The sequence below is a fragment of the Lynx canadensis genome, chromosome C2 (assembly GCF_007474595.2).
Source record: "Lynx canadensis isolate LIC74 chromosome C2, mLynCan4.pri.v2, whole genome shotgun sequence".
Lineage (NCBI taxonomy): Eukaryota > Metazoa > Chordata > Mammalia > Carnivora > Felidae > Lynx > Lynx canadensis.
This window is the reverse complement of record NC_044311.2, coordinates 88,140,570-88,166,353: the sequence shown is the minus strand read 5'-3', so window position 1 is coordinate 88,166,353 and position 25,784 is coordinate 88,140,570. Positions and strand designations below refer to the sequence as shown.

At 34.7% G+C, this 25,784-nt stretch overlaps 1 protein-coding gene across 5 annotated transcripts in view; it reads right to left on the bottom strand.

Annotated features, from left to right (window-relative positions):
• ZNF148 (zinc finger protein 148) overlaps window positions 1–25,784 on the bottom strand; it is a 122,623-nt gene that overhangs the window by 50,163 nt on the left and 46,676 nt on the right. For all 5 annotated transcript variants that reach the window (XM_030330255.2, XM_030330257.2, XM_030330259.1 and 2 more), the window contains one exon: window positions 17,359–17,707. In XM_030330255.2, coding sequence (XP_030186115.1) covers window positions 17,359–17,691 — 333 coding nt within the window. In that variant the 5' untranslated portion in view covers window positions 17,692–17,707. The remainder of the gene's footprint in view (window positions 1–17,358; window positions 17,708–25,784) is intronic.

Genomic DNA, 25,784 nt, shown 5'->3' with positions numbered 1-25,784 from the left:
AAGGGTCATAAGACCAGAAGTTTTGAGAGCTGCTGACCTAGATACATCTTAACTACAGTTTGCATTCCCTTCCTCTTCTCCATTCAATCTCTTGTAATACAGATGCCTGGACTTCACTAACAAAGAAATTAGTATAGATGTGTGTACATGTGTGGGTTGGTAGACATACATGTATTTCCTAGTTCTGTCCATTGAGATTACCAAGGGGCAATGGTGTTTAACACACCTAGCACCCAGAACTTCGTTTCTAAATGCCATTATCCAAATAAAAGCAACTGGGGCTCAGTGGAAAAGTGACTAATTTCAGAGGTGGGCCAGGGAAAAATATAAGATGACCCTGTAACATCTTGTGGTACCACAAACTAAAGAGCCAGAAAAAGGAACAGCACATGTCAAAAGGACATAAGAACCAGTCTGGAGGAGCTCTTAATGGACAAACCTGGAACAACTTGAGCAACGAAATCAATAATGCCAGCACTGGCATTCCCTTTGTTAATTACAAAGGGAAAAGTAGTGACCTTACAATGGGGAAAACTGGAAGATACCACCTTAAATAAGAATTAAGATTTGTATCACCAGTAATAAGATATAGCCACACTGTGTACCGACATCACTTCTGTGGGGTTGTCAAAAATTCAACACTTCGATCTAATCATAAGAAAACATCAAACTCAAACTGAGAGACGTTCTACAAAATAACTGACCAATAACGAATCAAGTGTCAAGGTCCTAGAAGACAAGACTGACAACTGCCACAGAATGGAGGAGACTTAAGAAGATGCAAAAACTAAATGCAGTGTAGGATCTTGAATTGAATCCTCAAAAGGAAAAAAAGGACATTAGGGGATAAATAAATGAAATTCTGTACTTTTACCAACATTAACTTCCTGGTCTTGATAACTGCATTAGGGTTTATATGCACTCTACATGATTTTTACAACCTTTTTATAAATGTAAAATTATTACAAAATAAAAAGTTAAGAACACTAAATATAAAAATACTTAGCATCCCAAACTTACCATAGTGTATACATTAAATATGTGAAGATCTTCTGCATATCAATTATACCTCAATAATGCTGGTTTAAAAAAGTTAGCATTTATACAGTCATCTATACATTTGTGACTACACCTCAGCATGATAAACAAAGATTTATCTACCATCTACTGTGTACCAGGCACTGTCCTAGGTGCTAAGGATACAATGGTAGCAGGGTTGGGGGAGGCAGCACATGATCTAGCCTGTACAGTCTACTGCAGTTAATCTGACAGTAACACTATTTTTATCCCATGTTCAAAATAAGAAAACTAAGGCCCAGGATGGTTACTTATCTAAAATCCTCTTTTAAAAAAAATTTTTTTTAAATGTATATTTATTTTTGAGAAAGACAGAAACAGAATGCGAGTGGGTTAGGGGCAGAGAGAGAGGGAGACACAGAAGCAGAAACAGGCTCCAGGCTCTGAGCTGTCAGCACAGAGCGAGACACGGGGCTCAAACTCACAAGCTGTGAGATCATGACCTGAGCTGAAGTCAGACGCTCAACCGACTGAGCCACCCAGGGGCCCCTAAAATCCTCTTAAGTAAGAGGAGAAATCAAAATTTAAACCCAAGTCTTCCAAATCTAGCAACTGAAATTCTAACTGCAGTGATATGTGAATTAATTATTACCTTCATGTTACAAATAAGAAAACTAAAACTTCAGGGAGGTGTCTTACCCAAGCTATGTTATATTTCAAACACTAGGACTTAAACCAAGATCTTGTATCTTTTAGCTCAGTGTTATTTCCATAACTATTAACAGCTTCTTAATAAATGTGAATTATTAAAACTTCTTTTAAAATAATTTTTGCATGAACATTTTATTTCTCCAATTACGAACAACAGTATGCTTGCTACCAGAATATGGAAAAAAATTCTAGTGGTTCTAGAATGTCTACTACAAAAGGGAAAGAAAATAACTGAACAAATAACAAAGTGGACAAAACATCATCAATATTTAGGTGAAGAATAAGGCTTGAGTTTCAATCCCACCTCTTCCAATTACTATCTGGCTGAACTCGGCTTCCAGAAATAGTATGGAAAAACAAGAAAAGCTTAGGTGGGGTGTTAAAGGAAATAAAACCTAATTCCAAAAAGTATTACCAGCAGCGTGAGACCAAACTAAAATTTAATCACTTACAACTTTCTTCACGCATAAAATGGAGGAAATAATCCTCACAGAATTTCTGCAGAGTTGAAAGAGATTATATATGGAAAGTATTGCCTACGATACATAGCAGTAGATAGTTCTTGATGCCACTCATTATCATAATCATTTCTTCATCTCTTAATCGTGGTAATAACAATATCCAGCTTATACACAACAGAAAATCAAATGAGATAATATAAAGAGCACCTTGAAAACTTTCAAGTTCCAAATATTTATAGTTATTAATTATTATCCTACAATTACAGATGTCTAATTGCTTAGATACAGAGGGTTACCAATTTCTACATAACATCTCCACTTAGACATCCTATTATCTGCAACTCAATGTTGCTAAAAATAGCTTAATCTTTTCTTTCACATCAGAACCTTCTTCCAAATTCTCCACCTTTCAATATGCTGAATTATCTCAGCCTCCTGTCTGAAGACATGTTTTAATTTACTTCTCCACTGCCAACCTAAGACCAAGTACAGCTGTTTTCTTTTCCTCACATCATATTCAAATCTAGAAATTCTATTTCCCATTTCCTATTCTAGATCATTTATAAAGATATTAAGTTGGAAATCTCATACACTACTAGAAGAAGAATAAATTGGTCAACTTTGTGGACTGCAAATTGGCCAGGATATATCAAGAGCCTTAAGAAATCTATACTGAAGAAATAATTTCACATGGCAACATGTTTACATATAAGAACATTCTTTAAGATAGTAAAAAAAGTGCAAACACTCTATATATCCAGTAATAAAGACTGAGATAAATTACACCTATTTGACATTATACAGTTATGAAAAACCTTACTATTGGATAATATTAATGATGTAGTGAAATGTTCGTAGTTTGAGTGGTAAATATATAATTATGTAAGCAAATATATTTCACAATTTTATACAAACACACAAATACATATGCAGCAAATTGTATAGAAACACAAATACATACACAGAAAAACAAACAAAAAGGAAACACTAAAATGCTAACACCCAAATGTTAGTAGTGATTACCCTAGAGGAGTGACATTAAAGCAAAATTTTGCTAACTTCTTTATACTTATAGAATTTTTACCTTTTTATCAAATATGTTACTTTATAATCTTAAAGAGATGTTAAGTCCAGTATTAGTATAAATCCTTGGTATTAATCAAAGAGAAATCTGTTGGTCATTATCTTAACATATTAAGTTGCTCTAAGAACTAAAACATTAGGCCAGCAAAGTGAAACTGAAAAATGTCTATGGGTGAGTGGGGAAAAAAAGTCAACAAATAAACCTTGATCCCTATCTCACATCATCAGCAAATATCAACTGCAAATGGATTATTAATCTAAATGGGAGAGAAAACCATAAAGCTTCTAGAAGTTAACAAAGTATCTTTGATATTAGTCAATATCTTTGTGACTTTGAGGAAGGCAAAGAACTCTTACATAAGATATACAAAACATAACCAAAAGGAAGACTTCTAAACTGAATGTTAACATTAATTTCTGTTTATCAAGAGTAAAATGGCAAATCAGACTGGAAAACACAAGATATACATACAAAGATCAGATAGACAGATAGATAGATCTCCAACAAATAAACTACCAATCTGTAAGAGAAATAATCTAGCCAAAAAATGGACAAAAGATAAGCATGTGCCTTACAAAAAAAATAATATTCAAACTGACAGTTAAGTATAAAACAGTTAAACAGAAAAACTCAATTTTGTTAGTTATCACTGAAACACAACCTAAAATCACATTGCAAACTACTGAACCAAAATGGCTAAAATTAAAAGGACTGACAGTTTCACATACCAAGGATATGGGCAATTACTATAAATTGGCAGAATCACTTAGAAAAACTTTCCCAGTACCTACTAAAGCTGAACATATGCATACCCATCAAATTCAACCCTAAGTATATAACCAACAAAAATGACTATGTACACGCACCAAAAGACACATCCAAGAAGAGTCACATCAATACTTTTCATAATAGCCCACATCTTGAAACAATCTAAATGCCTATTACACTAGAATGAATAAATTTTGATATATTTGTACAAATGATGCTTCTACAGAAATAAGAATTAACCACTATTACATGCAATAATGTATGGATATATCTTACAATCTGAACCATAGAAATCAGATACTAGAGAGTATATGATTCTATTTATATTCAGTGCAAAATCAGGTAAAACCAATAGGCCATGCTAAAAGTATTATGGTAGTGGTTATCTTTAGGAATTAGATAAATTCCTAAATTAGATTGTGACTAAGAAGGAGAGAGCCTCTGAGAGATCGGGGCAGTGTTATACAAGTATGTTCAGTTTTGAGAAAATTCCTTACAAGTTTTCTGTATAAATGTTGTATTTCAATAAAAAGACATACCACTAGAGAAAGGGTGTTACAAATCTGCAGGTACATATTGATAAATACAAGGAACATGCTTGTATATATAGGCATCTATGTCTATACCCATATATAAGGATGATCCTTTCATGATTACTTCAAACAAATCTAGAAACAACACAAATATCCATCAGTATTGCCTTAAATAAAGCACACCATTTAATCAGTCATTAAAATAAATAAGCCAGGGGCACCTGGGTGGCTCAGTCGGTAAAGCATCTGACTTCGGTTCAGGTCATGATATTGCGGTTCATGGGTTTGAGTCCCACACAGCTCTGCGCTGACAGCTCAGAGCCTGGAGCCTGCTTTGGATTCGGTGTCTCCTTCTCTCTCTGCCCCTCCCCCTTTTGCACTCTACCTCTCTAAATAAACAAACACTAAAAAAAAATTTTTTTAATAAAAAATATGCCAGTTTTATATACAATAACAAAATCTCTACAAGATGTGTTTTAAATGAATATAGCAAATTTCAAAATGATACAAATAGTATAATCTATGTAAACCAAAATATATGATATTTTCATAAGAAATACATTTTAAAAACATTATATATAGATATACACACTCTGCATGTTTGTAAATTAAAAATTTCCAAAATGCTATTAATATTAGTAGTTATCTCTTTGGAAGTAAAGTAAGTAAGTACTGGAAACAACTTTAACTTTTTACTTTGTTCTAAACTATTTTAATCTTTACAATTACTATGTAATCGTTTTATAATAAACAATATCATACCATTATTTTAAAAAAATGATCTGAGACTGATCTAGCTAGGCTGACAATAATAGCTAGCCTTGTCAATAATGATTTTCAATTTGTGTTCTACTGTCCTAAGAGTACAATGCTCATTCAGTACTATTGTCCCACAATTCCGGATCAATTACACATCAAAGATCAGACAGAACTATATTAAAAGTGTTAAGAGACTAGCTATGTTAATTAAAGCCATCTAGAAAGAAGTCTACTAACAATTTATGTCCACATAAAGGAAAAACAATAAATTAAATCAAACAACTTTAAGAGTGTAGGAGGATACTGAAAAACAGATCATTCTGTGTTAGCTTCCTGAAATAATCTCCTAGAATAAATACCTTGATTCATCAGCTTATCAAGTGAGTTGAAATTAATATGACTCATACCAGGGCAAACTATGAAGCAAAATTACTTAACTCTATGTATTCTGCTCAAATATTGATTCCTGTCAAATACCACACTAGAATCTATATAGCATGTGAGTAAAGTCTTGTTTAAAAACAAAAACAAAAAAAACCTTGTTGATACATTTTACCATCTCTTCTCCTTAAAATAAGCTCAGTTAATGAATCTATTTCTGAAAAATGATCTCCAAAGGGTATGCTCAAGTAAAAAGTATTTGAATGGGAAAAATAAAAGCACTTCTTAAAACATAGAGCCCTAATAACAGCCAGTGCATTCACCTCAAAGACAAGGACCTCAACAGCCAATGAACATTAACAAAACTATTTCTAAATCCCTCACATGAACTTCAAAGAAATGTAATGGTAATAAGAATTGGCTACAAGTAATAATTGACTCTGTTATATTTATATATATACAAATTTTTTTAAAAGCTTACAATGTAATGGGGATAACAAGTTGGGAGATAGCCAAAAAGAGAAGAAACATATCCTATCCAATGACTATTTAAAAGCAAATAAATACAAAGGCAAACAGAATTATCACCTTCCAGGATGACTGTGAAAGATCTTTTGTTACCAAAAGGCAATCCAATTCTGTAATTAAACTAGAGTACAAAATATGTGGCAAAACTAAAAAGTATCTTAAAATCACTGAAATGGGGAAAATGGGTTTTTTTCTTTTTTAATAAAAAAGTTACCCATTACAAGACATATACTCAAATTACTAGCATCAGTGTATGTTAGGTGTTTACTGACTAGAGCAAGAGGTATATGGGAATATATCTATATAATCCTCCTTAAGTTAATAACAGGATTTAAGAAAATTTAAAGACTCAAAAATCAAACAAAGGTCTTACCAATAGCCAAATACATTTTGAGTTCCTTAGGCCATCAAATAAAATAATCATAAATATAAAATGCATGCAAGTATTCCTACAATTTTCTTCATGCTGCTTTATAGCACAAAAACTCATGGCTAAAATAAAATGCCACACAAATGCTGAATATAAGAATTAAAAGAATAAACCAAATACTTTTCTTCACATTCCTAAAATAAATTTAGTTTCTGAGTGAAGAAGCTTTCTGACTCAGTGTATCCAATAAAACTTTTTGCAATGATGGAAATGTTCTTTATCTTTGCTGTCCAAAACAGAAGCCACTTAACCACCTGAAATGTGGCTAATGAGACCAATGAAATGAAAAACTAATTTTACTTAATTTTAATTTAATTTAATTCGTTTCTTTTTTTTTTAATTTTTTTAATGTTTATTTTTGAGAGAGAGAGAAAGACAAAGTGTGAGTGGGGGAAGTGCAGAGAGAGAGGAGACACAGAATTTGAAGCAGGCTCCAGGCTCTGAGCTGTCAGTACAGAGCCTGACGTGGGGCTTGGACTCACAGACTATGAGATCATAACCTGAGCCAAAGTCAGATGCTTAACCAAATGAGCCACCCAGGTGCCCCTTAATTCAAGTTTCTAATAAATTAGAAAACAAAGTTCTCTAAATGAATAAACTGTAGACATTCAAAAGTTCGCCTGTAGACTGGAGCTGAAAATGTAGGGCCACTGAGGGTGGGTGACTGATACAGAATAGTAAGGTTAAGATAAATTCTGAAAATTAGCAGTTATCACAAATGAAGAACTTTTATTCAACTGTCACAAAACACTTGAGAGTTTACATAGGCTACAGAACCTGAACCGTTATTAACAATCTAAAAGAACTCAAAACTCAACTTTTGTTTTGAATTAACAAAAAAATAAATAAAAAGTTAATATGAAATAAAGTTTTTTTATGTCTTCCAAACGAACAAATAAAAGAGAATCATTAATATGCTCAATATGTATTTTTAAAAGTCTTTATTAACACAATCTAAAAAGGATGCAAGGCCTGGTAACTTAAGTTTTCACACTTTTGGGGACCTGAGTCATACTGTTCTAGATCACTGTCCTCTCTTTAATTCAAAAATGTATATTCATGATCCCAAGATTTGCCCTTCACCACATGCCATATTAGCAGGAATGCATAAATAAAAAGAAGGAATATGATTTCTCATGTCTGTTGTGTTCTACTATAAAGCAATGTTACACAAATCCTAAATTCTGCCTTTGGTGTATATAGTATGAGACAACTTTTCATTGATTCATTCCCAGCATGGACTCAAATTTATCATTACCTAGTAGGAGTAACAGGACTCAACTACAAATTATCTATACATATGGAATATGTAACAGACATTTAAGAAGTATCAGAAGAATAAGAAGTTACGAAAAGTTCAAAATATGCTGGTAAATGAAAACAGTAGATAAATAAGCAACATCATTCCATGCCTGGTATGCATATGAAAAAAGCATAGGAGTACATATACCAAAATGTTAGGAGGGACTATACCTGGTGGTGGGGATATAATAAGGTATTTACCCTGGAGATATGTACATCTATGTTCACACAAAAACCTATGCATGAGTGTTCATAGCAGCTTTATTTGTAGTAGCCACAATGTGGAAAAAGCTACAATGTTCTTCAGTAAACGAATGGTTAAACCGTGGTACATCAACACCATGAAATACTATTCTATAATAAAAAGGAACAAATTATTGATACACACAACTACTCACAAGGCTCTCAAAGGCATTCTGTTAATTGAAAAAAAGTCAATCTCAAAAGGTCACATACTGTAGGAGTCCACTAATATAACACATAAAATGACAACGACATAGAGGTAGAAAATAAATTAGGGGTAGGATAGCCAGGGGTTAGGAATGATGGTGTTGGAAGAAGAGGTGTGACTAGGGGTCGCACCAGGGAGGTCTCCTCATGATAGATTCATTCTGTTATCTTGATTTCGATGGTGGTTACACATTATCTACATGTGTGATAAAGTATACAACACTGGACATATTATAGCACTGTCAACTGCCTGATTTTGAGACTGTACTATAATTATGTAGAATTTAACCACTAGAGGAAACTGGGTGAATGCTACACAGGACCTCTCTGTACTAATTTTGTAACTTCCTATGACTCTGTATAATTTCAAAATTAAGTTTCAACAAAAGTAAAAGAATAAATCTTGTCCCTTCCCCTTCCTGCCCCTCCCTACTCACCCGCTTTCCATGAATCATTCACTCCTAAAGCCATATGTTGTAGCATAACAGGGTACGAGATCCCAGACAAGATAAACAGTCATCTGCTGCACAAATCAAGATGTCAGAATGTACGTAGGGTGAGGAGGTTCTTCACATAAGACAGCTCAGGGTGAGTTGTCAGAACCCAAGCAGCAAAAGGAAGGGTCTGTATTATACAGGAAGAGCAGCCTGGAGCAACGTGTCAGAAGCTAAGTGGGTGCGGAAGGTATCAATGTATGAGTGTGGACCAGAACCACGTACAAGGAGGGCTCCATGTGGTGATGAGGCCCAGGACAAGTTGTCAAAGCACATGCAGGGGAGGGTATGAACTGCAATGGAGTATAGGAGCCTGGGTAGAGGGAAGAGGGCATCTGCACAGGAAGATGGGGTGACAAATGGTTTTACACATGGGGGGTAGGGGAGGTCTAATCAAGTAAGTAAATATATTAATGATAATGGAAGCCAGGTTTCTCACTGTCTAAGAAGGGAGTTATAAAATACAGAAGGGAAGGGTGCCTGGTTGGGTCAGTGGACGAGCATGCAAGTCAATCTCAGGGTCATGAGTTTGAGCTCCAAGTTCGGTACAGAGATTACAAAATAAATAAAATAAAATAAAATAAAATAAAAGTAATAAAGTACAGAAGGGAGAAAACTGAAATATACTCTGTGGTAATGGACCATAATCAGAGGGATTAGTGTGAACTCAGTTTTATAATACTGACAGGCAGATATAGAGACAGTTATAGATGGAAGTGGGTATATAAATGTATGTAATTATGTATATACATACATTCCCTAGCTCTGTCCACTGAGAGCCCTGGAAGCAGCCAAACCCCAAGAACAATGAGCAACACATTAGGCACCCAGATCTTGCCTTTTAAATGTCATTTTCCACTGAAATGAACTAGGGCTCCTTAGAGAAATGGCTGACTCCAGGGGTGAGGCAGGAAAAATACAAGAAAATACAAGACATCTTGGGGCAGAAAGCAAGGATGTGTTAAAAAGATTGATGGGATATATAAAATGAACACAGAAGTCAGCTTAAAGAGGCTCCAATTGGCCAAATCTTCAACCAAGCATTAAAATAATCATAGTAATAGATTTTAACCCAGTTAATAAAATTCCTAAGCCCATGCTGATACAAATAAATAAATGAATAAATTAAAAGATGTAATGAGGAATGAGATTAACGTTACAGTGACAAAACCTGCCAGACATCACCTTAATCAACTTATCAAAGTGAACTATCAGAATGGGGCAAATAAAAATCATGTGCCTCCTGTTAGAGTGCAATGAGGGAGAAGACACAGCATCACTTTTTGCAATATCCCTCCCAAAGTTAGTACCTTAAGTACCATTAGAGTAAAAACCAGATAAATCCAAACCGAGAAACATTCTACAAAATATAAGGTAATTTTCAAGTATTATGATCACAAAATTTTATTTTATTTTTTTAAAATTTTTTTTTCAACGTTTATTTATTTTTGGGACAGAGAGAGACAGAGCATGAACGGGGGAGGGGCAGAGAGAGAGGGAGACACAGAATCGGAAACAGGCTCCAGGCTCTGAGCCATCAGCCCAGAGCCTGACGCGGGGCTCGAACTCCCGGACCGCGAGATCGTGACCTGGCTGAAGTCGGACGCTTAACCGACTGCGCCACCCAGGCGCCCCGATCACAAAATTTTAAAGTGAGAAACTAGAGGTGCCTGGGTGGCTCAGTCAGTTGACTGTCTGACTCTTGGCTTCAGCTCAGGTCATGATCGCATGGTCATGAGAATGAGCCCTATGTTGGTCTCTGCACTGAGCATGGATCCTGCCTGGGATTCTCTCTCTCCCTCTCTCTCTCTCTGCCCCTATCCTCTCTCTCTCTCTCTCTCTCTCTCTCTCTCTCTCTCAAAATAAATAAATAAACAAAAACAAATAAAGTGAAGAACCAAGACAAAAGAAAACTAAAGAGACACGTCAAATAATGCAATATATAATTTTTTCAAATTAACTATTGGAAGACAAGTAGAACAGTAAAGAATATGTGTCAAAGACCAATCCAAAATATATAAAGAATTTAAAAGCTCAATACCCCAAAAATAAATAATCCAATTTAAAAATGTGCAGAAGACATGAACAGACATTTCTCCAAAGAAGACATAACAGGTGGTCAACAGACACAGGAAAAGATGTTCATCATCATTTATCATCAGGAAGTGCAAATCAAAACTACAATGAGATACTACCTCACACCTGTCACAATGGCTAAAATCAACAATACAAGAAACAGATATTGGCAAGGATGTAGAGAAAAAGGAACACTCATGCACTCTTGGTGGGAATGCAAACTAGTGCAACCACCATGGAAAATAGTATGGAGATTCCTCAGAAAGTTAAAAATAGAACTAACCTATGACCCAACAATCACACTACTGGGGATTTACCCAAAGAATTAAAAAACACTAACTCAAAGGAATACATGCCACCCCCCCATGTTTACAGCAGCATTATTTACAATAACCAAGATATGGAAAGTGTCCATCAATTGATGAATAAAGAAAGATGTGGTATATACATATACAGCAGAATATTATTCAGCCATAAAAAAGAATGAAAGGTTGCCATTTGTAACATCACGGATGGAGCTAGAAAGTATTATGCTAAATGAAATACGCCAGTCAGAAAAAGAAAAACACCGTATGTTTTCACTCATATGGAATTTAAGAAACAAAACAAAGGGGAACTAAAGACAGAGACACACACAAATCAAGAAACAAACTCTTAATTATAAATGGTTACCAGAAGGGAGGGGCAGTAGGAGAATGGGTTAAATAAATGATGGGGATTAAGGAGAGTCGTTATGAGTACTAGGTGATATGCAGAATTGTTTAATCACTATATTGTACAACCGAAACTAATGTAATACTGTATGTGAACTAAACTAAAATTAAAAAAAATTTTTTTAAAGTGTCAAAGACCAAAACTAGTCCAACTTGACCTGACATTTACAAAATAACCCACCCAATAACTTCCAAAATACATTCTTTTCAAGTGAGTATAGACCATTCACTGACTAATCATATATTGAGTGCTAAAAGAGTCTCTCAATGAATTTAAAAGGATTGAAATTATCCACTGCACATTCTCTGACCATAGTAACGATCAATGACAAAAAAATACCTGGAAAACTTTGAAACATTAGAAGTTAAGCAAAACACTTCTAATTCATGAATCAAAATGAAATCACAAAGGAAGAGAAGTTTATAGCTCAAATGCTTATGTGAAAAATGAAGAAAGGTCTAAAACGGTCATCTAGGCTCCCATTGTAAAAGCTAAGAAAAGGGGCATCTGGGTGGCTCCATCAGGTAAGCATCCGACTTTGGCTCAGGTTATGATCTCACAGTTTGAGAGTTTGAGCCCTGCGTCAGGCTCTGTGTTGACAGCTCAGAGCATGGAGCCTGTTTTGGATTCTGTGTCTCCCTCTTTCTCTCTGCTCCTCCACCACTCACACACTATCTCTTTCTCTCAAAAATAAATTAAAAAATTTAAAAACAAAAAGCTAAGAAAAGAGCAAAGAACAAAGTAAGTAGAATGAAGGAAATAAGGAAATAATAAAAATGAGTTAAAAATGAAATTCACAAAGGTTAACAATCTATAAAACCAAAACCTGATTCTCTCAAGAGACCAATAAAATTGATAAATCTCTACCCAGACTAATCAAGAAAAGGACAAACTATCACTACCAGGAATGAGAAAGAAAAAAATTATAATAGATAAGACAATAAAAGAATTTTAAAAATTATGAAAAATTTTGTTCAGTTAAACAAGAAATGGACGAATTCCTTAAAAAATACAACTTATCAAAACGGATTTAAGAAAAAAAATTTTTAATCTGGAGAAGCCTTATATATGTTTTAAAATTTGAACACGAAATTTAAAACTTCTCACAAAGAAAACTCAGTCCCAGATTAGCTTCAGTGGTGAAGCCTTTCAAAAAGACATAGAGTAGAAATGAACAAATCTTAAACAGACTCTTTCAAAAAATACAAGAGGAAATACTTCCTAACCCATTTATGAAGCCAGTATACCTAAAACAAAGATATTGCAAGGAAACTAATATTCCTCATAAATGTACACTTAAAAATTGTTTTAAAAACAATTTAAAACCACCTGGGTGGCTCAGTTGGTTAAGCATCCGACTTTGGGTAAGGTCATGATTTTGCGGTTCGTGAGTTCGAGGCCCACATCAGGCTCTGCACTGACAGCTCAGAGCCTGACCCTGCTTCAGAATCTGTGACTCCCTCTCTCTCTGACCCTCCCCGGATTGTGCTCTGTCACTCAAAAATGAATAAAAAGCTAAAAAAAAATTTTTTTAATTACTTTAAAAGGTTAGTAAACTGAATCCCGAAATGTATAAAAAGGATGACACATCATGACCAAGTGTAGCTTATCCTAGGAATACAAGGTTGGTTTAACACTTGAAAATCAATCAATGCAATTCACCATATGAAGATAGTAAGAAGAAAAAAAATCATTATCACCTAATAAATGCAGAAAAAGCATTTAAGTTACACATTCATTTATATGAAAATATAATCTCAGCAGGGGTGGCTGGGTAGCTCAGTCAGTTTAACGTCTGACTCTGACTCTGAACCTTTACGTACCTGTAACAGTCACAAAATACACAGCCAAAGTAAAAAGAATCAACCGCATTTGGGGCGCCTGGGTGGCTCAGTCAGTTAAGCCTCTGACTTTGGCTCAGGTTATGATCTCACAGTTTGTGGGCTTGAGCCCTGCATGGGGTTCTGTGCTAACAGCTCAAGGCCTGGAGCCTGCTTCAGATTCTGTGTCTCTCTCTCTCTCTCTGCCCCACCCCCGCTCACACTCTGGCTCTTTCAAAAATAAATAAATGTTAAAAATTTTTTTTGAAAAAGAAAAAACAAAATCAACCACATTTCTATATACTGGTCATGAACAATTAAACATTGAAATTTTTAAAATACCATTTACAATTGCATTCAAAACATGAAATATTTAGGGGTAAATATTTCCAATAACTCTACACTTAAAACTACATAACAATGCTAAGATAAATTAAAACCTAAACAAAGTGATATGCCATGTTCACGGACTAGAAACCACTATTGTTTAGATGCTGATCAAGTCAACATATAGAATCAATATAATCCCAATAAAAACCCAGCTGGTTCTTTTTATAGAAACTGAAAGGTTGATTCTACATTTTATACAAAAATACAAACAACCTAGAATGGTCAAAACAGTCTTGCAAGAAGAATAACAAAACTGGGAGACTACACTACCTGATTTCAAGATTTACTATACAAGATTCAACAATCAAGACAGTGTAATACTGATGCAAAGATATAGACACTGGATCAAACAAAATGAAAACACAAGAGAAACAGCTTAACTTCTAGAAAGACACCCCCCCCTCAAAAAATGAAAAAAAGATTCATACAAAAATGTTCATAGCAGTTTTATCCATAAAGGTTGAAAAACAGAGATAATACAACCAACCATAACAGGGGAAATGAATAACCAAACTTTAGGATAATAAGGCAACAGAGTATTAATAATAGAGTATTAATCAACAATAAAAAGAAATGAACTACTTACTGATCCACTCAACCAACATGGATAAACCAAAAACATTATGCTGAGCAAAAGAAGCCAGACATAAGTTATATATGATGCCATTTGCATAAAGTTCTCAAGAGGACTGATTAGGAAGAAACACAAAGAAACCCTCTAAGATGACAGAAATATTCTGTCTGGACTGTAGCTTATACAAGTCTATGCAGTTGTCCAAACTCTGAACTTTAAAATTAGGAGCTGAGAGGGGCGCCTGGGTGGCTCAGTCGGTTAAGCGTCCGACTTCAGCTCAGGTCACGATCTCGCGGTCCCTGAGTTCGAGCCCCGCGTCGGGCTCTGGGCTGATGGCCCGGAGCCTGGAGCCTGCTTCCAATTCTGTGTCTCCCTCTCTCTCTGCCCCTCCCCCATTCGTGCTCTGTCTCTCTCTCTCTGTCTCAAAAATAAATAAACGTTAAAAAAAAAATTAAAATTAGGAGCTGAGAGCATTCACTTTAAAGTTTTCCTCAATTAAAAAAAAAATTTTTTTTTCACTCAAAATATATTTGACTGCCTACCATAGCCGAGGTATTGAAAACTTGCAAGAAAAAAAAGTCAATTATCAAAATGAAAAGCAAACAAAGAGAAACCTTTTAAGCTAAGAAATAAAAGCCAGTAGACTGCCAATCAATTTTGATAATTGACAGGTATATACACAACATGTACAGAAGTAACAGGAAAAAAAAAAAATCACAGTGGATCTGGGCAACTAAAGTAATTAAAGTATGAAGCTCACATGGAGCACTCACAGACCACTTTCATAAAACACTCCTTCACAAATTTAAAAGAACAGAAATTATACAATATATGCTCTCAGACCACCAAGGACTTAAACTGAAAATTAATAACAGAAAAATAGCTGGAAAATCCCCAAATACTTAGAGATTAAACAACACACTTCTAAATGATATGTGGATCAAAGAAGGTATCTGAGGAGAAATTAAAAGATATATTGAACTAAAGAAAAATAAAACAATTCATCAAAATTTGTGGGATGCAGTGAAAGCAGTGCTTAGAGGGAAACTCCTATCACTGAATGCATATATTAGAAAAGAAGATCTAAAAATCAATCATCTAACCTTCCAACTTAGAAAACTAAACAAGACCAAATCCAACCCAAAATAACAGAAGAAATCACAAAAATTAGAGCAGAAACCAGTGAAATTGAAAACTAGAAATCAACAGAGAAAATAAAAAACTAACTCTTCTAAAATATCAATAAACTTGGTAAGACTCTACTAGGGTCTAGCAGAAAACAAGGAATTGTCCAATAGGTATGAGATTCAGTTTTGCAAGAAAAAACAGCTCTAGAGACCTGCTGAACAATAATGGATATTAAAAGGATAACAAAGGAATACTGTGAGCAACTCTATGCCCACAAATTTCAAAATCTAGATGAAATGGGCCAATTCCTTGAAAGGCACAATCTGTAAAAACTCACACAAGAGAAAATAAATAATCTGAACGGGTCCTCCATCTATTAAAGAAACTGAGTAATTAATAACCTTTAAAAACAAACAAACAAACAACCTTCCCAAAACTACCAGGCTTTATGTACTCAACTGAGTTTATCCTACATTTATGAAAGAAATTATACCAATTCTCTACAATCTCTTTCAGAAGTTAGAAGCAGAGGGAATAATCCTAGCTCATTCTCTAAGGCCAGAATTACCCTAATATCAAAATCAGAAACAAAGATATTACAAAAAAACTAGCCCAATATAACTCACAAACAGATACAAAAAATCCTCAACAACATATTAGCAAATTGAATCCAACAATGTATAACAAGAATTACACACAACAACCAAGTGGGATATATTAGAGGTATATAAGGGTGGTTCAGCATTCAAAAATCTATCAATGTAAGCCATCACATGAAAAGACTAAAAAAAAGTAAGGCTATTGCAAAGGGCTAGAAAAGTTGGTGGGCACATGTATTAGAATACAACTATAACTATTATTCATTCATTTACACTATGTGCCAATACCTGGGATATGATGGAAAATAAGACAAAATTCATGCTCTCATAGAGCCTACAATCTATTAGACAGACACTGAACAAGTAACCACAAGTCCCTATTGCAGAGACTCAACCTGGACTAAACAGAAGTGGCAGGCTGATAATGATGAACCACTAACTAGATTAAAAAACAGGAAGGGGGTATGGCTAAAGGGAATATTACAAGCAGGATGCATGAAGGTTCTGAAGCAAAAGAAAAAGTACAGTGTATTAGATATACTAAAAGAAATCCAAGTCTAATATCACAGAAAGGATAGAAGAGGATTACGGTTTTGTTGGTCAGTCATCAGGTAAAAAGAAAAACAAGAAGGCAAAAAAGTTATGAGTGCCTACAAAAGAATATTTTAGGTGAGAAACAATGACATTTAGGATAAACAGGAAAAACTAAAGGTCGATATGCTTTTGAAAAAGGTAATGAAAAAAATACAGACACCAGGAATTGCCAAGTTACAGAACCCGAAGGAAAAACCTTCAGGTGTATGATCTTTTTCTAGTTATACTCAAGATTCAATCTTTCTACTCTTTAAGGAAACCAAGAAGTTGAAACAAAATCTTTAAAATTTAAGCACTTAAAATTTAATACACAGTAATCCTGGAAAAGATAAGTTACTAAATGTATACAATACAAAAACTTGATTTTGCCTTTTTCAAATGTGATTTCTGTCAACATTTAGTGTATCCATTTAATAACACCCAGTTAACTATTAAGACTTTAAACATTTTCTGAAATTTCTTCAATGACTTGAAGCATTACTTAACACAAAATTAATTATGTTTCTAACTGTAAGTTACATTAATTTTAAAAAGGAATTACTTACAGGGACATTAAGTGCATACTGTAGTCCTTGAGGAAGTCTTTCATGTGTTTCCATCTGCTCTTCATCATTTTTCACTGTCTCCTCATGGACCATGAGTTCATCATGTGATATCATATCCTGTTGTCTCATTTCGCTTTCTTGTAACACTTCATCTGCAGCAAGGATCTCCTGGTGAGGCATACTCCGATCTTGAAGTACCGACTCCTGCAGTTCCCCAGACACGGTAGACTGGCCAGACACTCCACCCATTACAACCATTGCCCTGGAAGACTGCATTTCGTCTATGCCGCCACATTTAAGAAATAATCCTTCCAGTTTGTCGTCAATGTTCATGCTTAAGTATAACTGCCTAGAAAGACCAAGTTTGGCAACAAAGCATAATAAATTAGTTTTATATGTCTACTTGATCCTTTTTAAATTTCAATTATGAAAGGTACACACTTTAATAGAAAAACTTTATTCATGTAATTCGTATTGTCTCCAATTTTAAAAATATCAAGATAAGTTTCCAAAGGCTGGTGGAATAAAATGCAACTTCTCATTTTTGACATTAAGGCAAAAAATCGTAATCTATTTCATTATGAAAAATGAGTATGACATAAAGGAAATTGGTGGGAAGTATCTGTAACAAAGGAGTCATGTTCTTTAATATATTAAAATGTCAAAAAAATTTTAAAGGTGTATAAAGAAATAAAGTGACAAACCACTATCAGGCAAATCATAAAGAAAACTTAGAAAACAGTCACTAAATATACAAAATAATAGTCACTTACAGTAGTAATCAAAGAAATGAAAATTAAAACAGAACTACCATATTTCATCCACCAAACTAGTAGTGACTCTTTAAAAAAATATACGTCTTGGGGCGCCTGGGTGGCTCAGTCAGTTAGGCGTCCGACTTCGGCTCAGGTCACAATCTCGCGGTATGTGAGTTTGAGCCCCGCGTCGGGATCTGTGCTGACTGCTCAGAGCCTGGAGCCTGTTTCAGATTCTGTGTCTCCCTCTCTCTCTGACCCTCCCCCGTTCACGCTCTATCTCTCTCTGTCTCAAAAATAAATGTTAAAAAAAAAAATTTTTTTAAATATACGTCCAATGTTGCGGTAGGTTTAAAAAAAAAAAAGACACTCATTATGAACAGTAGAATAAATTAGCTCAATTACTTTCAAAGGCAATTTGGTACTTTCTATCAAAAGCCATAAAAACACACATATTCTTTGAACTGGTAATTATATTTATAGAAACCTATCCCAATGAAACAAAATATATACGTGAAAAATCACTACAGTAATTTACATTAGCAAAAAAATGGAAATACACTATTCAACAAACAAAACTGGTTAAAATATATTCATACATATGTCTTAAAACTATAGTGACAGCTATACAACTCAGTAAATTTACTAAAAATCCCTGAATTGAACACTTAAAATGGGTGGATTTTATCATATGTAAATTATATCTCACAGTTTTTCTCAAAAATAGACTCAGAATAATGGCCCTTGGGGGTGGGGGGGGGGGGGGGCTGCTGATAACAACAGGCAGGCAATGGGGAGTGTATGGGAGCTAGCAATATTTTTTTCTTGAGTTGAATGCTGGTTGGACAGATATGCTCACTTTGTAAAATTTCAAGTTGTACATCTGCAAAATATGCATGTTTTTGTCAGTTACTACACTTCAATAAAAAGTAAAAATCTGCTGACACTACAAAACAGTAATGAAATTATTCTTGAAAAATATTTGAAAATGTGGGGGAATATCCCAGTATTAAAGGAAATGTATGTGTGCATTTAAAGATACAGAAGTTTATGTAAAATGTTAACACCATTAACATTACCACTGGTGGTGAAATTACCAGAAGTTTTTTCCATATTTACATTTATCTCTAATTTGAAAACTTACTATAATAAAATTTTACTTTTTATACATGCTTTTAAATTTGTTAAAATGAAATAAAGGTGATACTTTCCTTACTAATACTTTTTTTTTTTAACATTTATTTATTTTAGTGAGACAGGGACAAAGCACCAGTGGGAAAAGAGCAGAGAAAGAGGGAGACAGAAGCTGAAGCAGGCTCCAGGCTCCGAGCTGTCAGCACAAAGCGTGATGCAGGGTTTGAACCCACGAACCACAAGATCATGACCTGAGTGAGTCAGATACTTAACCAACTGAGCCACGCAGGTGCCCCACTAATATATTCTTAAACAACACATGATTAAATTTAACAGGTCATGAGACCTAGACACTACCAAATAATTATATTATTTCCTCCATTATTGTAGAAAAGATAGGCAATATTAAATCTGCCCTTCTAACTTTGGTTGCTGTAAATTCAAATTCCACTGTGTTACTCCAAGAACCAACATAATGATCATGAAAGCTAAAGAAACTTCATCTCAAAAAACATGAAAGCACTGGTGCAAAGTTTGTTTTTCAAAACTGATTTCTACTATCAGACTGTGTAAAAATAACATACATGCCCTCTGCAAAGGGACAAGTCCAAAAGTAGTAAATGCATTTAACTATTTGTCTCAGTTTAGTCACCTCTTTCCCAAATCAATCAGGTAGGTACTAACTACTGCCTTGATCATAGCCTTCAAAGGTAAAATAAATGATCAGTTAAATTCAAATGTACTACTGAAATTTAAATGCACTTTCACTTACTAAGGTTATCACTTAGGAAGAAACCTGTACTTAAATGAACAGCTCCAAAAAAAAAGACCTTGTAAACAGCAAAGTAAAAAAAAACACAAAAACATAATTCATACTTGCTAATCCTATCTTCCCTGGTACAAGATATTATCAGTCTAGAATACATAAAACAAAGTACCAAGAATCTGATTTTTACTTTTCAAAATCTTTAAATAGCAAGCTTGAAATCTACAGGACGATTTTAAATAAATCACCAAATAACTATTCTCTTCTAATATTCTATTTAGCACATTTCTTAGAAAATAAACTATCCTACAACTAAATGAAACTTAAGCCTTACAAGGCTAACTAAAATTTGCCTATTCTGGCCGTTTCTTTGGAGGTTCTTACCAAATCATTACATTCTTCTAGTCTATTTACTGTTTTCTTAAAGAATGTGGAAAGCCCCTAACTTGAAAGGGAATTTTGATACCCAAAGCTAACCTTTACTGCAAGTCATCATTGTTGCTACAGCTACAATATACCCTTGACCCAGACAAGCTCACTGCTAGGAATATACACAATCCTATAAGGTAATTCATCAAAATTAACCAAAGATACATGTACAAGGATGTTTGCTGCACACCTTTAGTGGAAAAAGACTGGAAACTAAGCATTCACTGATATAAGATTTCTTAAATTATGATTCAACCCTACAATGGAATACACACCATCATTAAAAGGAATGAGGCTGCTATATGTGCTGGGTGAAAAGTTCTCCACAATACATTAAGTGAAAAAAATCAAGGAGAAGATACACAAATAAAGTGAGCCACTGCTTGTATCATACATCTCAACTAGTAACTGGGCAGAGTAAGCCAGACAGGAAATTAGACAAGGCTCTCAAGCAAAAAAGTTAATTTCACCTCGCATATAGTACAAGAAAAAGGACAAAACTACACTAAGAAAAATGGTAAGGAGGGGCCCCAGGGTGGCTCAGGAGGTTGAGCATCTGACTCTTAGTTTCAGCTCAGGTCATGATCCCACGGTCCTGTACTGACAGGATCCCAAGCTTTGTGATGACAGTGTGGAGTCCACTTGCGATTCTCTCTGTCCCTCTCCCCTACTCGTGCTGTCTCTCTCTTTAAAAAAAAAAGGTGGGGGGGGGGTGCGCCTGGATGGCTCAGTCAGTTAAGTGACTGACTTCAGCTCAGGTCATGATCTCATGGTTTGAGAGTTCGAGCCCCGCATCGGGCTCCGTGCTGACAGCTCAGAGCCTGGAGCCTGCTTCAGATTCTGTGTCTCCTCTCTCTGTTGTTCCCATGCTCATGCTCTGTCTCTCAATAATAAATAAATGTTAAAAAAAATTTTTTTTTAATGATAAGGAAAGTGCATTTTTTACTGTCCCTGAAGCTCTCTTACATGCACTTATCATCTTTAACTTTCCCCCTTCTAACTCCTGCATGGTCTCAGTCAAAGCTCTCTTGTGCTTCACTGCACATTCAACAACCCAAATACAACAAAAGGTCCCATGCTCAAAAGGTCTCTTCTCTAACTTCTGTATTTCCAGGGAGGATCGGCCAAGTATAAAGAAAGGAAACTGATTTAATCAATCCATGTTAAAATGTGAATAGTTATAAATGTCTCTTCCCGCTAAACCATCAAAAAGCCAACTGCTTTTTGACCCAAATATCTACACAATTAATGGAAATTCAGCTGTTAGGGATATTACACAGCTAAGAGGAAGAAAGAAATGATGCTTCCTTTAAATCATGTTGCTAACATAAAAGAGTGCTCTAGAAGAAAAAAAGAAACAATTATTCTGTGTTCCCAGGAGCCTCTGTCCAACTGGGGAAAAAAAGAAGGGCTAGGTAGAGTAACAATAAGCAACCAGCCACCCTGAGTCCCTTGTGATGACACATTATTTTGTAAGGGATGGTGGGCAGCTGACAAAGGGTATAAAACACCAGAGCTATTAAGAGCCAAAACAAGACGGACAATGATGTTCTAGGGCTAATTCAGCTAAAGGTGAAATGGCCACCCAAAACAGATCATTAAAAACTAGAACAGAGCAAAAGAGAGGAAAAAAGGAAGGAGCCAGCCCACCTCAGGCCAATTTCTCCTAAATCTTCCTTTAGCAGATTACTTCAAACTGTATTCTTTTCCCCTTTCCAAGTTTTATTCTTCCCTCATCTCCATCTCTCTGTCAAAAAAGTTGACAGGTACAGCAAAAGGGATATTTAGGGGGTCACAATACAGTTTCCTGCTCCATTCAATTATCCCTCTCCCGCACACTCCTCGCCATCCTTTCCTATTGAAAAATGTTTGGTTCAGCTGTACAAAAGTAATCCAAATTGTGGCCAATTAGGTAACCCCTAGTCATTGAAGCCTAATGGCAATGCTCTAGTCAAAGAGAACATAAATTATTAGCCATCACTTTCTCCTATCTTCCACAAGAGACAGCTGACTCTCCTTGTCATCACCTTCTAATTTAATGCTTCTAATCAACTGTGTGCAACCAATTAGAAAGCTTTATAGATTCATAAGATGAAATAAGAGTAAATAAGCTTTGAGTCAGGGTTTTCAATAAGGAATTAAACACATGGACTTTTAATACAAGCATTTGCGATAATTACTTCTAGGGTGAGGGGACTGTCTGGGCTTGCTTTCACAAGACAAAGTTAACAGAAGCATAACATATGGACAAGCTGGCCATTACTACTCATTTTTAATCAAGTATGCAAATGCCTACTGGTTTTTTTTATGCATTAATAAGGAAAATATCTTTCCAAATTTATTAATAGGTTTGGGTCTATATGATAAAGTTCATAACTTGCAGAGGAAGGACAACTAATGTGTTTAGGATCTACTAGATGTAAGACACTGTGCTGGGCACATTTACATATATTAAATCACCTAACATTTATACTAAGGAACACTCAAGACACTAACAGTATATCCCCATCTAACAGATAAAGACACTGGGTTTACTCTAAGTCACACAGCTGGAGGTAAACTGGGATTTCAAAACAGGCTTAGCTGGTTTAGTGCGCTTTTTGCCACACCATACTAACCTCCCAACTTGAAAGGCTCTGAACACGTTAAGAACTCAATGACCTCCTCTTCTCACTCACCTTAGAGGCCACACTATCACCACTGCTTGGGTTGCTACAGCAATCCAAGTTTCCTCAGTTGGCTTCTCCTACCTCATGGCTATCATGGAAGAACTTTGTGACTATCATAGCTATCATGGAAGAACTTTTTCTCCTTTGGAAAGAATGGACACTTCCTACATTTGTTATTTTCCCATTTCCATCTATTATTCACACCTTAGTTAATATCTCCTGTCATTCTTTTTTTTTTTCTTTTTCCATAGGTTTACATATATACCCTCTTCATCCTTCCATTCTTCCTTCAAACCTTTTCCAAATTACTTCAGGAAACTTCCTCTTTTACCTCCCCATTTTCACTTGAAAATCAAACAAAATAATCCTAAATATGGCTGACAAATAAATATAGGAGCAGTTCTAAAGACATACCTGTATCAAAGAAAAAACAGCTGTAACTTTTTGGAAGACTTCTGCCATAATCATCTAAAAGTTTTGAAAACACCTAGTTCCCTTTCAGAATGTACATGAATATTCACCTGCCACTTTATGGCTTTTAATTAAATCTGCATTCAAGCATGAAAGAAGTATTTCTCACTTAAAGACACTGATTTTCTGTATATTTATTGAGTTTGTTGTAATATTATTCTCCACCAACTTTTATTGAACAATGTAGAACTTCCAACCATAAAAGTCAAAACAGACTATAGTGGGCAAGCTTAGGAATTAAACATCATTCTTTTTTCGGGACACCTGGGTGGCTCAGCTGGTTGAGTATCCGACTTTGACTCAAGTCATGATCTCGTGGTTCATGGGTCCAAGCCCTACATTGGCCTCTGTGCTGAAAGCTCAGCCTGCTTCACATTCTGTGCTTCCCTCTCTGCCCCTCCCCTGCTCACACTGTCTCTCTTTCTCATAAAAAATAAACACGAAAAAAAAATTTTTTTAATAAACATCATTCTTTTCTATAAAGAAAAATAATTTCCAACTCAAAATATTCTCCCAAATCAACAATACCCTGCCTTGTACCAGAACCCATTCTACCTATAAGCCTCACTTGTAGGCAGAAAAAAAGTACTGAAAAGAACTTATTCTTAAACAGATAAAAAAGAAAAACTCGGTTTTACAACTTACTTCTCACCCAAAGCATTTTCAGTAAACTCTTTGCTGTCTGGAGAATGCCAGTTACATTAACTCGGATATTAATTTTTCTAACCTATGTAGGGTCAGTGAGAAATTACAATTTAGCAGTATCAGGATTGGAAACACAAGTATCAATCAGCTTCAAGATCAAATGGTTAGACAAAGCCAGAGACAAAGAAACCCATGACCAATATGGAATTAAATAATTTCCACTGGCCATTCTTAAGAAGTTTCCTATTCTCTCTCATCCTTCACAAGCATAGTTTTATCTAAACAAAAACTGCTTCACCTCTAATTCAAAAACAAAGTTTACTTCTCTTCTAGGCATATTCTACATTCAGAAACCCCTTCAGAAATATCTTTGTACAACTACAATTTTGCATCTATAAAGCTGAGCTTATAAACTACGCCCCATGACAATTTTTAAGTTGCTACTTAGTTCAAAACATTCTAAGAGGAACAAATGGGTCTTTCTGACTAGTGCCAGCAATGGTAAAAGACACAAAATAAGAGAGATTATAGGCTAAAATCCATCATTTTATACAATATAACAAAAAAAACCTTTGACCATTTTCTAACCACAGAAAAATAATCTATAAATATTTAAGTCAAAGTTAACGGGCATTTCTATATACTGCACCCCCCTCAAATAAAGCAGAATCTAAGTATATTCTGCATTCCAAATACTCATCACCAAAGTCTTCTAAAACAATGTAACAAAAAAAATAGTGATATTTGAATGTTAAAACAAAATTTTCAGCAACTCATACTGTTTAAGAAACAGCTATAATTTATCTTAAAAAGGAGAGGGGGAGAGAAGTTTTAAAAAAAAGTCCAAGCAAAACAGAACCCTACCTTCTGCTGGATCTACTTGTTTCATCCATCACACCTCATCCCAATATCAACAATTCAAATATTAATGTTAAAAATACTTATTCTGTTAGGAAACTATGAGTTTTCTACAGGCTTGTATAAGAAAATGAATATCAAAAATACTTGTTAAAACAAACTTCCCTCTACACTACGAACATTAAACACCTACGTTATTTTTAATATGTACTACATAGCAACCAAAACTCATTTCAGAACAAATAAGTATTAACTATTAAAACTGACATTTTTTAAACATTAGATAAATACTCTCACTTTAATAATACAAACACTATTTGTGAAGCACAGAACTAAGGATGCATTTTCACCTTCAATGCCAAGAACATCTATAATGTCTTATACTATTCCATCATAAAATAAAGTCAACCAGCCGACTATACTATAATAAGTATATAAATTTATCAAAACTAAAGGGTACCAAGGCTAAAAGGTTGACATAAAACATGGTGGAAAACTGATAACTAGTTTGCAACCCTTTAATAAAATCTATAATAGAATATATAATATTTGATACTTGTTTCAAAACAGTATTTACAACAGGACAAAAATCATAAAATACAATGTACAATGAAGTATTTTTCATCTAAAAATAACTAATTGAAGTATATAATATCTTTGAGAAAAAGTTTTTCTGATCTTATCTAAACATTTAGAATA